Source organism: Quercus lobata, chromosome 2 (assembly GCF_001633185.2).
Source record: "Quercus lobata isolate SW786 chromosome 2, ValleyOak3.0 Primary Assembly, whole genome shotgun sequence".
Lineage (NCBI taxonomy): Eukaryota > Viridiplantae > Streptophyta > Magnoliopsida > Fagales > Fagaceae > Quercus > Quercus lobata.
The window spans coordinates 62,086,503-62,106,261 of record NC_044905.1 but is presented as its reverse complement, the minus strand read 5'-3'; the positions used below and the strand labels follow the sequence as shown (position 1 = coordinate 62,106,261).

At 33.6% G+C, this 19,759-nt stretch overlaps 1 protein-coding gene across 1 annotated transcript; it reads right to left on the bottom strand.

Moving 5' to 3' along the window:
• Positions 1-1,947: 1,947 nt before the first annotated feature.
• LOC115968079 (eukaryotic initiation factor 4A-2-like) lies at positions 1,948-19,007 on the bottom strand. The gene is made up of 18 exons (XM_031087286.1): positions 18,718-19,007; positions 18,551-18,579; positions 18,351-18,449; positions 16,704-16,780; positions 12,985-13,030; positions 12,803-12,863; positions 12,578-12,631; positions 12,361-12,441; positions 10,705-10,744; positions 10,388-10,500; positions 9,619-9,729; positions 9,328-9,444; positions 8,124-8,191; positions 6,219-6,286; positions 4,724-4,787; positions 4,463-4,569; positions 3,419-3,849; positions 1,948-2,860 (listed from the first exon to the last, which is right to left on the bottom strand). Exons 1-18 carry the CDS (start codon positions 18,916-18,918, stop codon positions 2,225-2,227), a joined length of 2,403 nt encoding a protein of 800 aa, XP_030943146.1. The 5' UTR covers positions 18,919-19,007; the 3' UTR covers positions 1,948-2,224.
• Between the last annotated feature and the right edge of the window lie 752 nt (positions 19,008-19,759).

Below are 19,759 nucleotides of genomic sequence, written 5' to 3'. Positions count from 1 at the left end.
ATGGAGCGTTTGGCTGTGACGGAAAATATTATTTTCCGGAAATGAATTTCCTGTTGACCGAAATTTGAAGCCTTGACCACGGAAATGAAAATCTGCCTTCATTTTCACTTCAATTGATTTCCGTGGCTTGCAAAACGCAGAGAGAGGGAGAGAAAAAACAGAAAACACAACACGCGAGCTTGAAAGAAAGAACAAAAAAAAAACAATCTACCTCACACCCAGTGCTCCGATCCGGCGAACGAGCGTTTGAAGTCGATTCAAACGCACCCCAAACGGCGATCGAACCTCACACCCAGAGCGCCGCGAAGATCGCGCCATCGCGAGATCGCGCAGTTGATCGCGATCTCGCCTTCGACCGAGATCGCGATCGACGGCGCGATCTCGCGAAGCGTCGATCACGATCTCGCGCCGTCGCGAGATCGACGGCGCGATCTCGCGAAGCGTCGATCGCGAGATCGCGCCGTCGCCGTTGATCGCGAGATCGTTGATGATTTTTTCTGGATTTGTGTTTTCCTTCTTCTTTTCCAAACACCAGAAAATATTTTCCGGAAAATTTTTTGAAATGCAACCAAACACATGGAAACATTTTCCTTTTCCGGAAATTAGCATTTCCGGAAAATATGTATTTTCCGGAAAACGATTTCCAGCAACCAAACACAGCCTTAGTGGAAAACAATCTCTAAAAATAAGTCATACTTTTTATGTTGACCAAAGATAGTTTTCTTTTGACTTATCTTTTTTTATACTACCAAACACTGGAAAATACGGAAAACTATCTTTACACAAGGTTTTCTATTGAAACAAACGGAGCGTAAGTTGTCCATTAAAAAATTATTTCATGCTAGATTCAAGCTGCTCAAGGTGTTGGATTTGCAAGGAGCTAAAGTGACTGAACCACCACAAAACTTCTTAAACCCAGTGGATTTGAGAGCTTCATAAGTTTGAAAAAAATATGCTTATAGATCTTGATTTTTATGTTTTTGTTATTTTTGTGTTTTTAACAGTGAAAGTAAAGAAGTGGGTTACAGAAGCATAACAGAGTAATCCTCAAGTGGACAAATGCCAACTTTTAAACCACAGAAAGACAATTTAAGTTTCGGCCAAACAATAGGTGAATAAGTTATAATTTGCCCTTAGTATTTTGTATTGATACCAGAGACATTGATAAGTGTAGACTAGAGCCACCGTCCGATCCCAAACAAGGGAGTTAACGTGTTTTGGTTGTTTCTAAAAAACAAAAAAAAACGTGTTTTGGTTAAACTTATTTTTCTTTGGCAAAATAATAAGTAGGGGTATTAATGAGCATCTAAACCAATATGTAAAACAAACTTTAATTTACCAAAAAAATCAACTTAGCACGAGTCCAAATACGGGAAAGTTGAAATTCTTTTCTGTTCACACAGGATCTGGGGGCCGGGAACCCAACAAACCAAAAAGAAAAAGTAAAAATAAGGATGTAAAAAAATAGATAAAATAGCCACATGAAGATAGCATGATGCATTCTCTCTTTCCCTGAACATCACATGGAGCACCTTTAAGGATATTGCTATTAATATACACTAGACTATCACTTGAAAAACATGCAAATAGAAAACAATGGAATGCAAATACGAACGAGGGAACAAAAAAGCTCTGGGAGGCACAAATTCACTGTCAAGAGCATTGTGATACTCTAAACATTAATATGAGATTGTCAAGTGATTCTTTTCATTTTTAGAGGGGAACCTAGGAATTAATTCTTCAAGGTAAAGGTTTCTATAATGAAAAGTTGAAAAAGACTAATTCCCATTGGTTACAAACACCATGGGTTAAATAATAAGACCACCACTACTCAGAGACTTTCTTCGAGATTTTCTCACGAATCTCCTTTTGAAAGGAAAGACGAATTACGGTTTATAAACAAGGTACAGTAGTCAATAAGAAACGAGCAAAACCTCAGAGAATTTAACCAAAATGACAGAATAGAGTTACATATATAGAACTTCAAAAACTTCAACAAAATTGCAACTGCTTTATATTAAAAACACATACAAACATCATACCATGTCAGGCAAAGATGGTTTCTACACTGCAAGTACCACTTAAACAGTCCGAAACTCGAACATCTTAAAATAAAGACAGTAGACCTATAAGACAAGACTTGGCAAAGGAAAACAAAGAAACATATCAAATGACGCTTACCAAACAGAATCTGTCTTTCTCTACTAAACAAAACAAAATCTCTTTAGAGGAGATCAGCAACATTTGATGGCAGCTCCTCAACTACAACATTATAGAACTTCTGGATGTCAAACAGCATCCTCTCATCATCCTTTGTTACAAAGTTGATGGCAACACCCTTCCTACCAAACCGTCCACTACGTCCAATACGATGCAGATAGTTCTCTGGCTGTGTAGGGAGATCATAATTAATAACAAGGGAGACTTGCTGGACATCAATACCACGTGCCAAAAGATCAGTCGTTATAAGGACACGAGATGATCCAGAACGGAATTCCCGCATGATAATGTCTCTTGTATTCTGGTCCATATCACCATGGGTGGCTGAGACTGTGTGGTCACGGCTCCGCATCTTGTCTGTAAGCCAATCAACCTTGCGCCTCGTGTTCACAAAAATGACACTCTGGGTGATGGCCAAGGTTTCATAAAGATCACAGAGTGTCTCAAGTTTCCACTCCTCCTTATCAACATTAACATAAAACTGTTTTATACCCTCCAGGGTGAGCTCATCACGCTTCACAAGAATTCTAACAGGTTTGTTCATGAACTTCCTAGTAATCTCAAGGGCCTCAGGTGGCATTGTGGCAGAGAATACCCCAACCTGAATCTTTGATGGTAGAAGCTGGAAAATATCATAAATCTGATAGCACAAACAATTAATATTAGAACTAGTACAGTAACATTTAAGAGAGCTTTTCAATTCAGATTCCAACAACTTATATATTTCTTAATAAAAACATTTAATGTATGTACCAAGGAAGCTGAAAGCAGAAACAAATATCACAACCATGGATCTATGAACTGCAAAGTACTTTTAATTCATGAACACTCTTTAAGGTAAATGCAATATTGAAGCATCTAAGATGTACCCAGTGCAACACATTTAATTAGATATATGTGTAAAGAGCAAGATAGGGAGCAAATCCCTAGTAAAAGTTCCCATCATATGAAATAAGTGGGGTTCAGTAACCCTTGATATTTCCAGTTGCTGCTACTCAAGTGTACTCTCATTTAAAGATTTCAATTGATTGATTAAACAGGTCATAATTAGTTCAATGTTAAGAAAACCTGACATTAAAGTTACAGCCTTCATTAGTTAAAAAGAATGCTAAAATGACAGGCAATACAGATTAAAGTTGTCATACAATATATTGGACCTAAAATGAAAAGGAAAGGGAAAGAGAGAGTCAAAAAGGACCTGATCCTTGAAACCCCGGGAAAGCATTTCATCAGCCTCATCCAATACAAACATCTTGATGTAATCAGGACGAAGTGACTGTCTTCGCAGCATATCAAACACACGACCAGGAGTACCAACAACAACATGAACCCCACTAGACAGAATGCGTTGATCTTCACGAACACTTGTTCCACCAACACAAGCATGTACTCTTACACCAAGATAGTCTCCAAGTGCCCGCATCACCTTCTCAATCTGTTGAGCAAGCTCTCTAGTGGGTGCCAGGACCAAAGCTTGGCATTCCGTCACACTATAGTCAAGTTGTTGCAAAACACCAGAGCAGAAAGTTGCTGTCTTTCCAGTTCCAGATTGAGCCTGTTGAATAACATCAAGACCCTTACAGAAGGGTACAATTCCCCTTTGCTGAATAGCAGAGGGTTTTTCGAAACCTACACAAGGAAATATATTTGGCTGAATCAGAAATATTATTGATCAAAAGAAACACAGTACAGAACACAGAGTCAAATGACTCAAGACAAACAGTGTGAGGAGTACTCAAACTGCAAAACAAATGAACCAAAACAGGACTTCTAAAACATCACACACTCTAACAAACTCAATAACAGCAATTACAAACTCTGGCAAAACAAATCAGCACATAGAGCTGACAGACTAATCTCCTGACCACATTTTACTCATCTCTACAAGGCTTAAAAACTATTATCACCGCAGAAGCTGTTGGTGCACATTAGGCAATCAGATGGGATCCAAAAGAAATGGAAAGAAAAGTAAAACAGTTTGTGTCTGTGTTCCTTCACAAACAAATTTATACCAAAAAAAAAAAAAAAACAAAAATTCATGTTCACCCAACCATTCACAATTTTTCTTATAAACCAACAATAGAGCTAGCACTTAATCCTCGTCTAAGAAGACCAACTCAAACTTGCAAAACCAAACCAAGCAGTCATAATTGAAGCAAGAAATTTTGAGTTGTGGTACATTATCATATAACCTTAACTATAAGAAAAAAAGAAAGAACAAACAAATTATGATTAGATCTACCATAAGCATAAATCCCCCTCAGAAGATTCTCTTGCAATCCCATAGCATCAAAACTATCATAAACCTCATCATATGATGTGAAGAAGTCCTGAGCATCAACTGAAAGTCTGTCACCATCAATTCATCAAACAAAGCACAAGGAATTAGCATCCAAATTGCAATACCCTTTGACAAAATTCAATGCACGCATAAACTCTCTCACAAAGTCAATAACAAAACAAGTAACTGGAAAAAGGATAGAAGATCGGGAAAAATTCTTACAACTCATCCATTTTAGCATCAAACTGACGAGCATCAAATTGTGACCCCTCTGGTGCCGCCATGACTGTAAAAGGTACAACAATAGTCCATAACAAAATATCACCAACCACATAAACATTACATGAATATTCCAATCTATGTAAATACAATCTGTCCATGCATGTACACAAACAGGAGAGAGAGGGGGGAATAGCAAGATTGTGTGTGTACGTGCAATGACTAGAAACTCTACAACCTGGCACATTTTAATAAATCATATGTATCAGAACCTAAGAAGCACAGACACGAACACCAACACAGAAAAGCAAGACATGGTCACAGCAATTCTTGAAAATTAGGACAGGACATGATGGCAATACAACTATTAATTAATAAATAAATACATAAAGGCATATTTTATGTTTATTTTAAGTTGTATCAAAAATCAAAGAAATTTCTTTTTTTAAAATGTAAAAAAATATCGTTTTCCTCATGCAGGAGTGTCCCAACATGTTTGGCAAGGACATGCCAATTTGGTGTTTAGATCAGAACTCCATAATAGTTCACAAAGTGATAAACCAAAATACCATGTATAGAAACGGGGCTTTTTATATAATAAACAAAAGCCAAAAGTTTTACAAGAATAACCATTTAAAATAATCTCTCTTTGAAACATTGGCTTTACTAAAATTTTTGACTAAAATTATCATACTCGCAAAAAAAAAAAAAAACCACAGATAAACAACATAAGCTAATACAATAGTCATAAAATAAAAAATAAAAATAAAAATAAAAAAGCAAAAAACAAAAAACAAAAGGAACACAAGACATAAAACTAGGTACCTAGTTTTAGTATACAAACACAGCATCGCGAATAACCACCAAAGCAAATACCTAACAAATTAATTTGCAACACATAATATCATGCACAAAGAAGGTGGTGCTGTATCTGATTCCTTTGTTATGCACAAAAATATCACAATTTTCATACCTAGATAAATTTTAGAATTCCATGGATACAAATATTTTCAATATAATTCGCTAAATACACTAATCAGCTTAGTAATGACATGTTTCCACTAAATTTTCAGAGAACACAACAATATTATAAAAATAAAAATAATTATAAATTCTATTTTACCTCAGCTTTCTCGGCAACCAAACAGGAAATCAAAAACGAAAACTAATATTACTAACATCAGAAGCATTAACAGAATAACAAATAACTCAACTAATCAATCGTCTCGGAAATAAAAAGCTTATGAGAATCATCAAAATAAAAACAACAACAACAATAATAATAATTAAAAATAAAAAGTTTAGCAGATCACAGCGACACGTACAGATCGATTAATCAAAACCGCAATAAATAAATCACAAAATAACAGATCGAATACGAAGAAATAAACAAGAGAAAATTATTAATTAATAAATAATAATAATAGGTCTGATACAACAGTGAGATTCAGATCAAAATCAAGCATCGAATCAGAGAGAGAGAGAGAGAGAGAGAGACCTGTTGATCGGTGAAAAGTGAAGTAGAAGAGAGGGGTAGTAGTATTGGTTTTTGTTGTGTGAAGTAATTAGGGTTTCCCAAACTCCTCGGATCTACGCCGCGGAGTTGAGGAACGATAGCGAAGAAGGCCTTTTTTAATTTTTTTTGGTTTAGTGAGTGTGTGAGTGTTTGTGTGTAAAAATAGAGAACTAAAAAGTAAAAACACAGGGATTTTGAAGGGTCGGTGTCTTTTTTCGTCTTTCCGGATTTGCCCCTGGATTTTAAACCGATACCGAGTTTCAATGGGAATGGGTACATGGGATGTGAATTGTGACGTGACATCATACCGACGAGATATCATAAGGTATTTACAGTGGATAAGTATCGTGGTTCACTATTTCATTAAAAAATTTGTTTAAAATTACTAAGTCAAATTTTTTTAAACAAAAATTGATTACTAGTTCAGTAATTTTAAACAAGTAAGAGTATTTTAGTGGAATAATGGACAAGTAACATAATCTATCATGAGGACGATATAATTTCTCCAAACTCACCTGTATCCATATTCTCGAGATGAATTTGTGAATGGGCTTAACTAAACTACCTCTTTTTTTTTAATAACTATTTTTCAAAACACCAAAATCTTTTGTTTCTCTTTTTTCACACACAACACTTACTGTCCACTGTCTTCTTTCACATTCTAGAAACGCATAAAAAAAATAAAAAAAAAAAATTTGCAACTCTATTTAATTAAAATATTAATTTTTTTTCCTTTTTATATTTTACACACGACATTTACTATCCACTATCTTCCTTCACTCTTGAGAAACACACAAGAAATAATTAAAAAATCATTTTGCATAAACTAACTTGCACAAGTACTATAGCAAAATCTCATTTTGCATAAATCGGTTCATAATTTGAAATGAGTGATTTTCAAACTTCATTGATTATATTTTGGGCTTTACATTATTTTATATTAGCTGGTGCAGATGCTCTAAGTTAAAGACGAGGTTATGGGAAAGTAATAGTGTTATTAGCCCAAGCCCTCATTTTATCAATTTATACCAAAAAAAAATCAGTTTTTTTTTTTTGCTGGAATAAAATGGGTACAGAACGACCAGTTCACGGGTATAATTCAATTGTAATAGTACGAGTGAACTGATATTGAGCCCTCAAAGAGACGGGGAGGAGGGGAAATTAGATGGACCCCAAAGAAAAGTACCAATTTATAGTTGAAGTGTAACATATACATTAGTTTGCATTTGGATAAACATACAGTTGCACCTTGGAAAAAGGCTATGCTTTAAAAAGATGTGCACTCCCTTTTAGGATGAAAATAAGTCCAATCAAACAGATAAAGGCCTATTAAACATCCCATATCGATTAAATTGTTCAAATATTTTTAAGGTTTAAGGCTTTAAGCAATCATCAAAGGTGTTTAATAAGTTGAAGCCATTTCTAAACCCAAAAAGGAGCATTCGATTAGAACTCAACCTGCGTAACCCATTTCTTTGCACCATTTTTAAGTTCCCCGAGTCAGTATGTCAACAACCTGTTTTGCATACAGATTTGATATCACCATCAATTAAGCCAGTAGGATAGTCCAGGCAAAACTGATTAAGTAACGGCTGGTTTTACTCAAAAAAAAAAATAGTAATAATTCCAAAAGATTTAAAGCCAAGCTTTACAGTTTCACCAATTCATGTGCCACTATAATAACATACACTTCTTCAATAAAATATGATGCGACATATTACATGGCTCTAGGAAAAATTTGACCAGACCATTGTTTGGCAGCCCTCACAAAACCTCAAAATCCAACATGGATGCTTGCCGCCCATTGACCTCTAAAATCCTTTCGCAGGCTACTCACCTGATGTTTCAGGCATGCCTCTGAATCTGAACCAGATTCTTCATCGGAACGTGCAAAGGTGGCTTCCAAACTGTGAGATAACATCTACAAGACCTCCATAACCTCCAACTGCTGTAACCTGTGACATGTGGGTTCGACAGCACGAGAATTGGGTTAAGCATAAAAACATAACCAATAAGGAGTCAACTATTCTAACATAATGAGCATAAACATAACTAATAAGGAGTCAAAACTATTCTGAAATGATGCTTTTTTCTCAATTTGACCAAACATTAACAAGTACCAAGAAACAATGATTTTCTAATGAGAGAACAATGTTTGATCTGAATCAGAAGTTCAAAAATAGCCCTTTTTTTCTTCTTCTTGTTTTCGTCTTTCTTTGGTTCACAGTATCCTGTGCTTCTTTAGTTTCATGTAACTAGGTAGAAAATTGCAGCAAATCAATGGTGAAAATTCACTGTTTCACAATTGGATAGTGTGATAGGACAAAATTTAGCAAGTCATAAGATTCAACCTATGCTGGAAAATAGGTGAATTTGCACACCTATAGTACACAGTGAAGAGACTCAACTCAACTAGACCATATTCTCAACCAACTGGGGCTATGGCTTCTTTTGTTGCCAGATGGCCCTATCTAGGGCCATGTCCGGAGTTACCTCTAGTATAGAGCGAAAAGAGAGAATTAGACAATTTTAGTGAGATATAGCACAGCTGAACCAAGTATCATTTTGCAAGGATGTAATCTGTGGTTTATAAGCTGCATCTTTTATCAAGAGATAGGACATGAGCTGTATCATTTATCAAGAGATTTAATATAGACAATTACAATGAAACAAGATTGCACTTAACACCATTATAAGCACTAATTTCTAGTACATATGGCCCACAAAGAGAAATCAGAACTAAAGTCTTCATTATCAATCATCAATATTAAATTACCATTTGTCCCAAAAACTTGTACTATTAGGAAATTGTGAATTCAATCAATATTCTGACACATCCCACGGGCCTAGACTCCCCTTTAATTAGTGGATTCCAACACCTAGGAGTTTTTTACTGATGAAAAGGAGAGTAGACAGGGGTTCAACTTAGGACCACTTGTTTAGATACATCATTAAATTACCACTTGTCCCAAAAGCTTAAATTATTAAAAAATTATGCTCGATCATTTAACCAATATTCTAACAGTCAACAATCACACAAAACTAGAAAACTCAACCCATAAGGAAAAAAGTAATTGAATCCAGAACATACCCCGGACGGATGTAGGGAGACAGAGAATGCTGATGGAGGAGCACATTGTATTTGTGAAAGAATCACCCCATTCATGTCAAAACGACACAGAAGAGGTTCTGCTCCAACAGCCAAAATCTGCATTTTAAAAATAATAATAATAAGTTCAATCACATCAATAATGGGAGCACTTCATACTATGTATGTTTTTTTTTTTTTTTTTTGGGGGGGGTGGAGCTGGGAACACCACAATTATGCTCATAGGCATAAATTTCCAAGTAATATCAATCACCAAAAATAATAATAACTTACTTGATTGTCATCAAATAATACATCCTGCACAGAAGCACGAGTTGAAGTCCTTGAAATGCACTCAGAAGCAGGAAGATTCCAAATGGATAAACACTGACCACTGCCACAAGCCTATGACAGTAAGAGTTGATTAATTAGGTCATACCTAAGCCAACTATAATAAGAATTATTCTTGATGCAAGATGATAACTGTCTAAATGTATCTTTGTTTCATAAATTTTGCCTGTAACTCTTTTTTTTTTTGGAGAATCAACCTAGCCTGTAACTCAAACATAGTCTATATAATGTCATTATTATCAATGTCACACACTTAGCGGTTAAAATGAAAATCTTGCAATAAAATGGTAACATGTTCTCTTATGTGACAAGTAATTTGCTAACTGAGTAGGAGAGAATATAAGCTCATAAATAGCTGAAAGAGTTTCTCCGCCACCAGATGTCAAGTATCATAGACACAGTTACACAATAATCATACTGCTTTATACACCAATGACAAGCTACCTGGTACATCAATTATGGGCACATTGAGTAGGGAATTATTACTAAGTTGTAACTTCCTATACGCACCAACTATGATGGTGCTTTATGAGTTATAATACAAAAAAAATATGAGTACTTTCGCTAAACTCACAAATCAGAATACTTAGAAACAATGAAATGAAATTTTTTTTTTGATAAGTAAAACAATGGTATGAATATACAAAGGAAAAAAAAATAGAAATAAAAGAAAAGAAAAGAGCGATCATGTCCTTATCACATAAAGTCTTACCAACCAGCTTTCGCTTCCATCAAGAGTAATGCAACTAACGCATGAGAAGAAACCTTTCAACTTAGTGTTCTCTGCTGGATCAATTACTTGAATACACTTTCCACTTTTGCAATCTAGGTAACACCACATGTACAAGCAAATAAGCATAATCACTTCTAACTAGGTTAAACTTTATAGATAATAATGGAGAGTCCAAAAAAGAATTGCACAACAAAATATTAGAGGAAACTACAAGAAATTCAACAAAATAATTATTTTATCTGAGTAAATTTCTACCTAAATTCTAAATTATTGAGAATAAAGAAAATCAGTTTTACCCCATATCCGTGCAGTCCCATCCTCTGAACCAGTTATGATCTGAAAATTTGAAAAAGAAAAGAAAGAAAATAAGAAAAAATAGTAAGAGAAATCCTGCTGTGCATCTCTTACTTCAAATGCACTTTGCTGTATAATTTTCAACTATGACAACAGAAGTAATCAAACACATTAAAAAGTGCCCCCTAATAAATAAGTATAGAGAATGAAACAAACAATCATTTCTTTTAATAGGTTAAAACCAGGTTATTGGTTAGATTTTTTTTTTTTTTTATGAGTAATAATTTTATAAGGAACAAGAAGGGCATCAAGTACACTGAGGGTATAGTAGATGTACAAAAAACTAAATTTTACTCAAAGTACAGTGATCAATTAACTCTAATAAGTTTGAGAATGAGAAACTTCCTGATAAAAGAAATGTTTATCAGCTGAAATCCACTTCTAATAGACTAAACAAATATATGATTATTACAAAACCTTATGAACTCTTACTTATCAAAAAAAAAAAAAAAAACCTTATGAATAGCCAGTGACCATGATCTGTCAACTTTAGCCAGGATTCATAAACTAAATGTTTATACAAATTTTCCACTCCAGTTGTAGGAAAACACTGTTCTTGGATGAAGCCTGGCAATATCTCAAAATATATATATATATACACACAGTAAAAGTACAAGTCCTTGACTATCTTGCAGTAATCAGCCTATGGAAATAGGCATATAGAATTCTCCATTTAGGAGAAGGGGGTGGTTAGGGGGTGTTTAGATGCTACATCAACTTTTTCACTTTGTTTCATCTCATAGTCCAACCCCCTCCCCTTTCCTCTTGTCAGTCCTTTTAAGTTCTTATCTTGTAACTAGCTTGCTCCCTTCACTGTTTCTTTCAAGTAATTTTTATTTATTTATAGGTAAGAAAGTTTTAATGAAAAAAGACTACTTCACATATAAAGGACATGGACACAAAGCAGTCTAAAGAATTATAACAAAAAAGTTATATACAAAAAGGAAAAGACTCAATGAACAACACAATGGAATTACTATATGTAAAATCCCATGCACAAGACTACTCATATAAGGAACTAGTGAAAGTTGCCAACAATTAACTCCCTGTGCTTTCCACATCTTCGAAAGTGTGCTGATTTTGTTCCCTTGATATAGTCCACATCAAACACAAGAAAAAAAAAATTCCAAACATCTAACGAATGCGTACCAACCCAATTCCTCCATCCACCCATCAGATCAAGGACCTTTTCCAATAACACCCACTGAATCCCAAAGGATCTAAAAAAATCTCCACAGTTCAAATGCAACACTGCTATGTATCAAATGATAGTCCACTGTCTCTCTCACTACAACAGCACATGCAACACCAACTCATAATAGATATATGCTACAGTGACAGGGCAAAACAATTAAGTCCTAAACCTATTTTCTAATCTTTCGTCCCTTTCAATCTTTTCTCTCTCTCTCTCTCTCTCTCTCCTCATCTAATACTAATATTTCAAAGATTACAACTCAACTCTTACAAAGGAGGAAACCAGTTGACATGTGTAAATATTACAAGATTACAAAGGAGCCTCCATATCAATTGACAGAATCCAGGACAAGTTAACTAAAGATGGAGAACAGTCACGATCAAGAATAAGAAAGAAAAGGCACCTGGTTGGCAGAGTTTCGGGCAACTATACAATGCAAGTAGTCTGAATGCCCCTTAAAAACTACTTTGAGTTTACCCGTTTCCTGAAATACCAATCACAATCATGCATTCATGCTGAAATCAGACCATCTAGGAAAATAAATCAAGAACATTCTAAATCATCTACAGGTCCATGACAAAACTCAATAATTGATATATTCACCTTGGACAAATACATACCACATCCCAGCAATACGCACAAGAATCACCAGAAGCTGAAAAAATAGATCCTCCCTACAATAGAACAACAACAACAACAAAACCTTAGTCCCAAAAAAATTTTGGGGTTGGCTAAGGATCCCCCCTACAGAAAAAGATACTATATAAACACAAACTCCTTCATAGATAGATAAATATTCTATGGGAAAGGTTATATATAGCACAAGAACAGAAGAGGTCACAAACCTGTATGTTAACAGCAATGGCATTATTTTCAGGAATTGGAGAAAGAGCACCCCAAGGACCTCTAGAAGACAACAGTAACACATGAAATGAAAAATAGGTAGGTAGTTCGGGAAGAGAAAACAAAAGGAAGAAGTTATAGGGTATAATGGATAAACTTGACATAGACAACCAGAGTTACATACTTATGTTGGGGATTCACCAGGTCAAGTACTGGCTTCATTTGCTTCCCTGCTGAGAGAGAATAAATTATATCCATAAACCATATTCCTTTTTTTATATAGGTAATCAGAAAACTATTATTAATGAGAAAAAAGGAAAAGTACAAGTTGTTCATGATGATGAACAACAAGAAAAAAAGAATAAACAGCACAACAAAAAGAGTAATCAGGAAACTAAGCTAAGGGAAAGCATAAACTCAATGAGAGAAGAACAATCAGTAAAACCACAACAACGAGACCACTCCAAAAGACTCCGTTGGCATAAAACCTTTAACTCATCCAACGTCTTCTCATTATTTTAAACAAAAGCAATATATCTAAATTAGTGAATAAGAACACTTGAAGCAAAAATCAAGCATGTCACATAAATAGGAAGAAAAAAATTATTTTAAGAAAAATGCAAGCACAGTAAAAATGAAACTCTAAAGATGATACAGCGCTTAAGGGAGTTAATGTGAATCATATTCTAAGCTATGTAACCAAAGTGGACAAAATGCATTACAGCATTTGCATATCGCAACCGTTCTAAAATATCTTCCAAGAAGCATATACGGACTTGAAGCAACCTAACAAATTATTAATTTTTACAACACCTTCAAATAGATAGGTTGAAAGCTTACTCTAGTTCTATTGGGACCAAAATTAAAGCCCCTGAATTAGATACCTATCCATAAATGAAATGCACTGGCCCTGGGGGGAAAAATGGCTTCAAATTCTTTGAAAAACTTATTAAATATTTGGACACTTCTAGAGGGACTGAAGTTTATGACCTTTCTATTTTTTGTTAAATGTTTGGACTTTGGACTTAAACTTCTAATAGTTTAGACTAAGTTCCTAAACACTGGTTTTCATACAAATAGTGCCTAACTATTCTAAATTAAATATAAAAAAATGCAAAAATAAAAAATTGTACAAATATTAAGAGAAATTTATACATTTTTAATTTTATGGAATTAATTAAAATTTTAAAATAATTAATTCCATAATTATTTCTTAGTGAAAATAAAATTTAAAAATATATACATAATGTTGAATTTTTATTTTGCAAAAAAATTATATATTTGAAGCATGTTCAGATCTACTATAAAATTGATTCTAAACATGTAAAAATTGATTGAATTATTTTAACAAAGCATAACTTTGTGGACATCAAATACTAGAACCAGTTGCTTCTTTTTTTAGTTGCTATATGATAATTTGCCTTTGCCAACGGGTGCAGACCAGGCCTATAGATGCCAAACAGAAAAGGCATGTTTGAGGTTCGATTGCTGTATAGTACCTTAGGGGTTCCACAAGTTTTCCCTTCCCTTGGAAGAATATATGGATGACCAAGGTCCCCCGAAGTGTTTCATTTTTACTGTGAGCTGCGTCTTTAGGGAAAATCGTGACAACTGACAACCTTTGAAAAAGGCATTTGTTGATAGTTGATTGGTGTTGTACATATAAGCAGGGAATTTATTTTTCACCTGCTTTTTTATGTTCTTTTGCAAAAGACATATGGTCATCTGTATTTGCATTGTTTGGGCTAGTCTAGGTGATGCCCAAATCTGTGCTTGGTCTTTTGGAGTGTTGCCCCAAGGAGGATTCCATTGACACTGAGTAGCTAATGTGTGGCAAGCAAATGCCTCTTTGCGTCATTTGGAATTTGTGATATGAAAGAAACAAAAGGATTTTTGATGGAGTTGAACATCCTATCCTAAGATGCACGGATACTCCATTTTTGTTCACGTACCCGTATCCTATACGTATCAACTAGATACCTCTAAGATATGTATCGGTATTCTTTTTTATTTTTTTTAAATGTCAATACGTCCAAAATATGCCCGTGATATGGCTTGGATACTGTTGTAACCCAATCCTCAATAGTGAGAGATAAAATTGTAAGAATTTATATATATATATATATATATATTTATATATTGTTTTCAATGTTGAACACTTATCTAGTTATCTTTTATTTACTCTTTTGGATTTTGATTTGTATTCTAAACATCGTTTAATGACCATGGATTCACTTTACTATCCATTATTGCTCTTAAATTGATATATGCTTAACAATATATAAATAAATATATTTAATAAGTAATCAATACATGTATTTCCAATGTATCATACCCTAGGTTTTTCAAGAAATGTTGTATACCCATACCCTTACCCAAGGTTGTCAAAATCGGGATCCTACGTAGGATCCTAGGAGGTAAGTGGGATCGTGGATCGTAAGATCCTACATATTTTCAAATTTAAAGCAAAAAACACATTAATAATAACTTTGTATGTGGAATAATTATTAATCACATAAATTGTGAATTTATCCATAAAAAAACAAAGATTTGCATCATATGATGCAATTTGCATGCCATACATCGCTATGTCTATATTAACGAAACAAATATATTTAAGTTTTGACCCAATGTATTTAAAATGTTCAATAAATGTTTAATTAACAACCAAATACCAAAATATTTATCAACACATATGAAAATATTTTCCAAGTTCTAAGTTCCAAGTTCCAAGTTTAAAATCCAAAACAAGTAATCAAATAGAAACTAGCTAACTAAAATATGAAATCCAAAAGCAAGATGAATATTAAGGTGAAGTGAACATTTAATTATTCCCATTCTAGGGTTCTTATAACCACCATCCTAATCATCATCATCTATGTAGACATTATATATTTGTATACTACAAGCTGCAAAAGAGATCAAGATACAACTTCACACCCAATTATTTAAGTTATACCACTCATCAACAATTACAAAGCATGCTCAAAAAAATCGATCAAATATACAAATACAAATATACAAATACAAGCATACTAATAAAATTATATATAAGAAAAACATTTTAGTAATATTAGAACACAAATTAGTTATTGATCAAACAAATTTAACAACATTATAGCTTAAAAAGTAGCAAAACCGATATAAATTCTTCATTTAGAAATGACAAAGCATTTCTTCATTTTCATTACAAGTGAACTAGAAATTAGAACACATTTTCTTAGGTTAACATAATTATATATAAAAAAATAAAAAGTCATACCATCACAACATAAAAAAATAAAAACCCTTAAAGCTTCATCAAAACCAAAAATTTATCCCATAAAAAAACAAAAACAAAAACAAAAAATTGATATTTTGGTAGGATCAGTAGAATCGGTAGAATCCCATACGATCCTACGATCCTACACGATTCTACATACGATCCTACCATTTTTACAATCCTAATGCGATCCTAAACGTTTTGGTAAGGTGGGATAGTAAAATTGTGCGATCTTACAATCTAAATCGTGATTTTGACAACCATGCCCTTACCCATGCATCTTAAATCCTACCTTTGCAATCAAAGAGCACATTTTGCGATCCTTGTACGATTTACGATTGGATGTATCAATCCTTCAATGTCAAGTTGTTGATTTCTCAATTTCTCTCTTTGTGATTTGTATACTTTGAAATGGGATTATACACAACCTTTGAATCAGTCTTTTTTCCTCTTTCAATAAAAGTTTTACTTATTAAAAAAATAAGACATTATTTTATCAATCCATTTTCCAGGTGCATTGAGTAAAACTACCAGAAATGACAGCATAGTAGTTACACGTCCTGATAGACACAATACCAACTTCATGCTTTACTACATGATATGCTACTTCTAAAAACCAGTAACATAATTCAGTTTATTACCTTGCAATGTAATGGGCACGTCTGAATTTGTAAAATCCTTCCACCTCCATCCTCGAATCCGACCATCATCACCACAACTACATGAAAATACTTATATAATCAGATATTTTAACACCATAACAATGCTTTATTTTCATTTAGATCAGCCAACATGTAACAATTATTAGATGTGCGCTCTATGCATGAGTATTATATTACTAGGGTTCAAGTGATAGCCCAATGATAATGGCATCCTTTTGTTAATATAAATTTTTTAGCATTGCTCTTCCTATGGTTTGCTTAAAGATTTTTGGTCAAACAACTTGTCTTTGATGTTCTTGTATTCTATACTTGTTTCTTTCTTTATGATTTATTATGATTTATTCCCTAGCTGGTGCATCATAACTTGAGCCGTGAGGAATAATTCATAAAAAAATGTATTCCTTAGCTGGAATTAAGAAAAAAATCATGACAATGTATAGTTGCTTCATTTTAGCTTATTCTTTGAATTTAGGAGTAAAATAGCTGAATTGAGCATTGAACTCTTTAATTTCATATTGGTTAAGCTTTTATCAAGTTTGAACTCCATCCAAGCTCTTGTTTGCCTTGTCTTTGGAAGGTCTAGGTGATCTTGAGCTTAAACACAATGGGATTGTTTGATAGCCTTGGCCAACATGCATATATAAGTATTTGATGTCCAATAACTGCTGATTAGATTCTCAAAGCTTTTGTATGTTCTATTCAACCTTGCTACCTCACTTTTCTATTACTTATTTTTTTTTCTTCATGTGTGTTTTATGGGTAATTTATAGAGAAACAAAGTTGCTTCAGCAGTGAGACACCTACCTCATATGAAGTGAATTGAGATTGATGTTTTCAAGCAAAAGTGTTTAAATAGTGGACTATTACCCTCAATCTTGAGCTTGGCTTGATTAGGCTAGTTGTGTGAACTTGCATAGGATCTTTGTCTTAACTAATCTCCACTCAAGCTTGAGCTTGGCTGGATTAGGCTAGTGGTGTGAACTTGCTAAGGAACTTTGCATAGAAGGAGCATGCTCGTTTGTAAGCCCTCCAACAATTTAGTGATTTCTTGGGTTCTTTATGTCCATATCAATTCTATCTCTCAATTGATTACATTTTTAGTACAAGATCTATAAACTCACATCTGAAATATATTAGATACAAGTAGATAATAATACTCATGCATTTTTTTTTTTTTTTTTTTTGGAGATATGTAAATAGTGGGGGAGGGGGCGGGCAGAAGTGGGGTTCAAATGAGTTATAGCTATGCCACTCTGATGCACATCTCAAGAAAACAAAATGATGCTATCGTTTTTTATCCCAAAAAAAAGGAAAGCAAAATGATGATAGAGCCAGTAACATGGTAATTCAACATAAATTGATAAAAAAATTTGTACTCCATGTAATTACCAATGTATTTTGATAATCACAACAAAAATTATATAAGATGCAAAAGTCATCGTTGGTACTGTTTGAAACAATAAAGTGGTCACATTTTACACAGCCAATCAATCATGAAAATGTCCAAATATTTTTAGTCAAGATAATACAAATTTTAACAAAAGAAAAGTATTTCCCTCAATGTGTGCCGTGTTATGTGTGTGTGCATGTAGAGAGAGAGCGAGAGAGATTAGAACTAAACCAAACCTTAGTAACAAGGCATCTTCACCGTCACCATAGAATTTGATATCATAAGCAGGTCCATCGTGCCCTTGAACAAAGCAATCGGGTTCAGCCACTAACAAGCTACACAAATTCCACATTTAAAAAGCAAATGCACCTAGTCAGCTAGAATCAACCTGAGATTTAAAATTTTAACCAACAATAAATTAGCAATGCATACTTACTGTTGTGCCTTTGTATTCCTAAAACTTTGCTGCAATCAAACAACAACAACAAACAGACAAAATAGATAAATTAATTTTTCAAAATGTCAATTAAATTCGATGCAAAATTTGACTGGATGCGAGAGAAATGAGGAGACACAAAAAATAAATAAATGAAGGGAGCTCACGAGCTTGGAGATGCAGGAGGAGATGGAGTAGGAGGCGATCGATCCATCGCTGGAGGCGGCGACAATGGTTTCCGGGTTAGGGTTAGGGTTTTGAGCGGGTGCCCAAACGGTCCTGAAAACAGTTCGAGTTTGAATCTCCCTCTCCTTCAGTATGCTTTCTCTGTATGCATCTTCGTCCCAGTTCCTCGCGTCTCCGCACATTGTGGTTTCGTAGTACTAGTTACTAGTTACTGCTTGGACTTCGACTCTGCTCTTTTGTATTTTGTGCTCACAGAAATGTAACGGATCCTTGAGCTTCAGCGGAACAATCAAATAAAACGTTTCTTCTAGCAAAAAAATAAATAAATAAAACGTTTCTTTTTTTTAAAAAAAAAAAAAAAAAGGTCTAGGAAATTATGCTTATGCTAAAAAATTTTACTGAAAATTAATTAGCTTGAATAAAATTAATCTTTCTATAGTGAGAATTTTTTTTTGGTAATAAAAAAGGAAAAGAGATGCATTTATTATCACACATCACTTGTGTTTAATATGTGATAACTCAATGAGCAAGCTTAAAAGTTAAAAAAAAAATAAAAAAAAATTTATTCAGCAGAAAAAAAAAAAAAAAAAAGTAAAAAAATTTGTGAGAGAAAGGTGAAATATGTGACCATAAAATGTCAAGTTGTCAACTTATATTGTTACATTATACTCCAAATAGATCCTTACAAGTATTTCCCTTAACTACAGTAGTGGCAGTGCCAAGATTTTAACACGGGAAGGGCGAGATCAAAAGACTAAATTGAAAGTAAAATTAATTTAAAATATTAATTAATTTTAATAGCAAAATATATAATAAAAAATTTATCCATGATAAATATTTCATATCATAAAAATTAAGAAATCAAGCACAATTCATAGATAATACCAATCAAATTAAGAGAATAATTTAAATACATAAAGTTTAAACATGTAATTTGAATATTCAAAATATAATGAAAATAATAAATCAATTTGAAAATGTTAAAGAATATAGCAATATAACCGTAAAGTTGTAAACAAATCT

Bases quoted from the DNA above. Each gene is read 5' to 3' on its own strand.
- LOC115968079 (XM_031087286.1), bottom strand. From the start codon at position 18,918: ATGTGCGGAGACGCGAGGAACTGGGACGAAGATGCATACAGAGAAAGC. The intron at 16,781-18,350 runs GTTTGGTTTAGT...ATTTTCATGTAG, and splicing joins GAAGATGCCTTGTTACTAAG to TTGTGGTGATGATGGTCGGA. The intron at 12,632-12,802 runs GTTTGTGACCTC...GTTCTATTGTAG, and splicing joins CCATTGCTGTTAACATACAG to GGAGGATCTATTTTTTCAGC.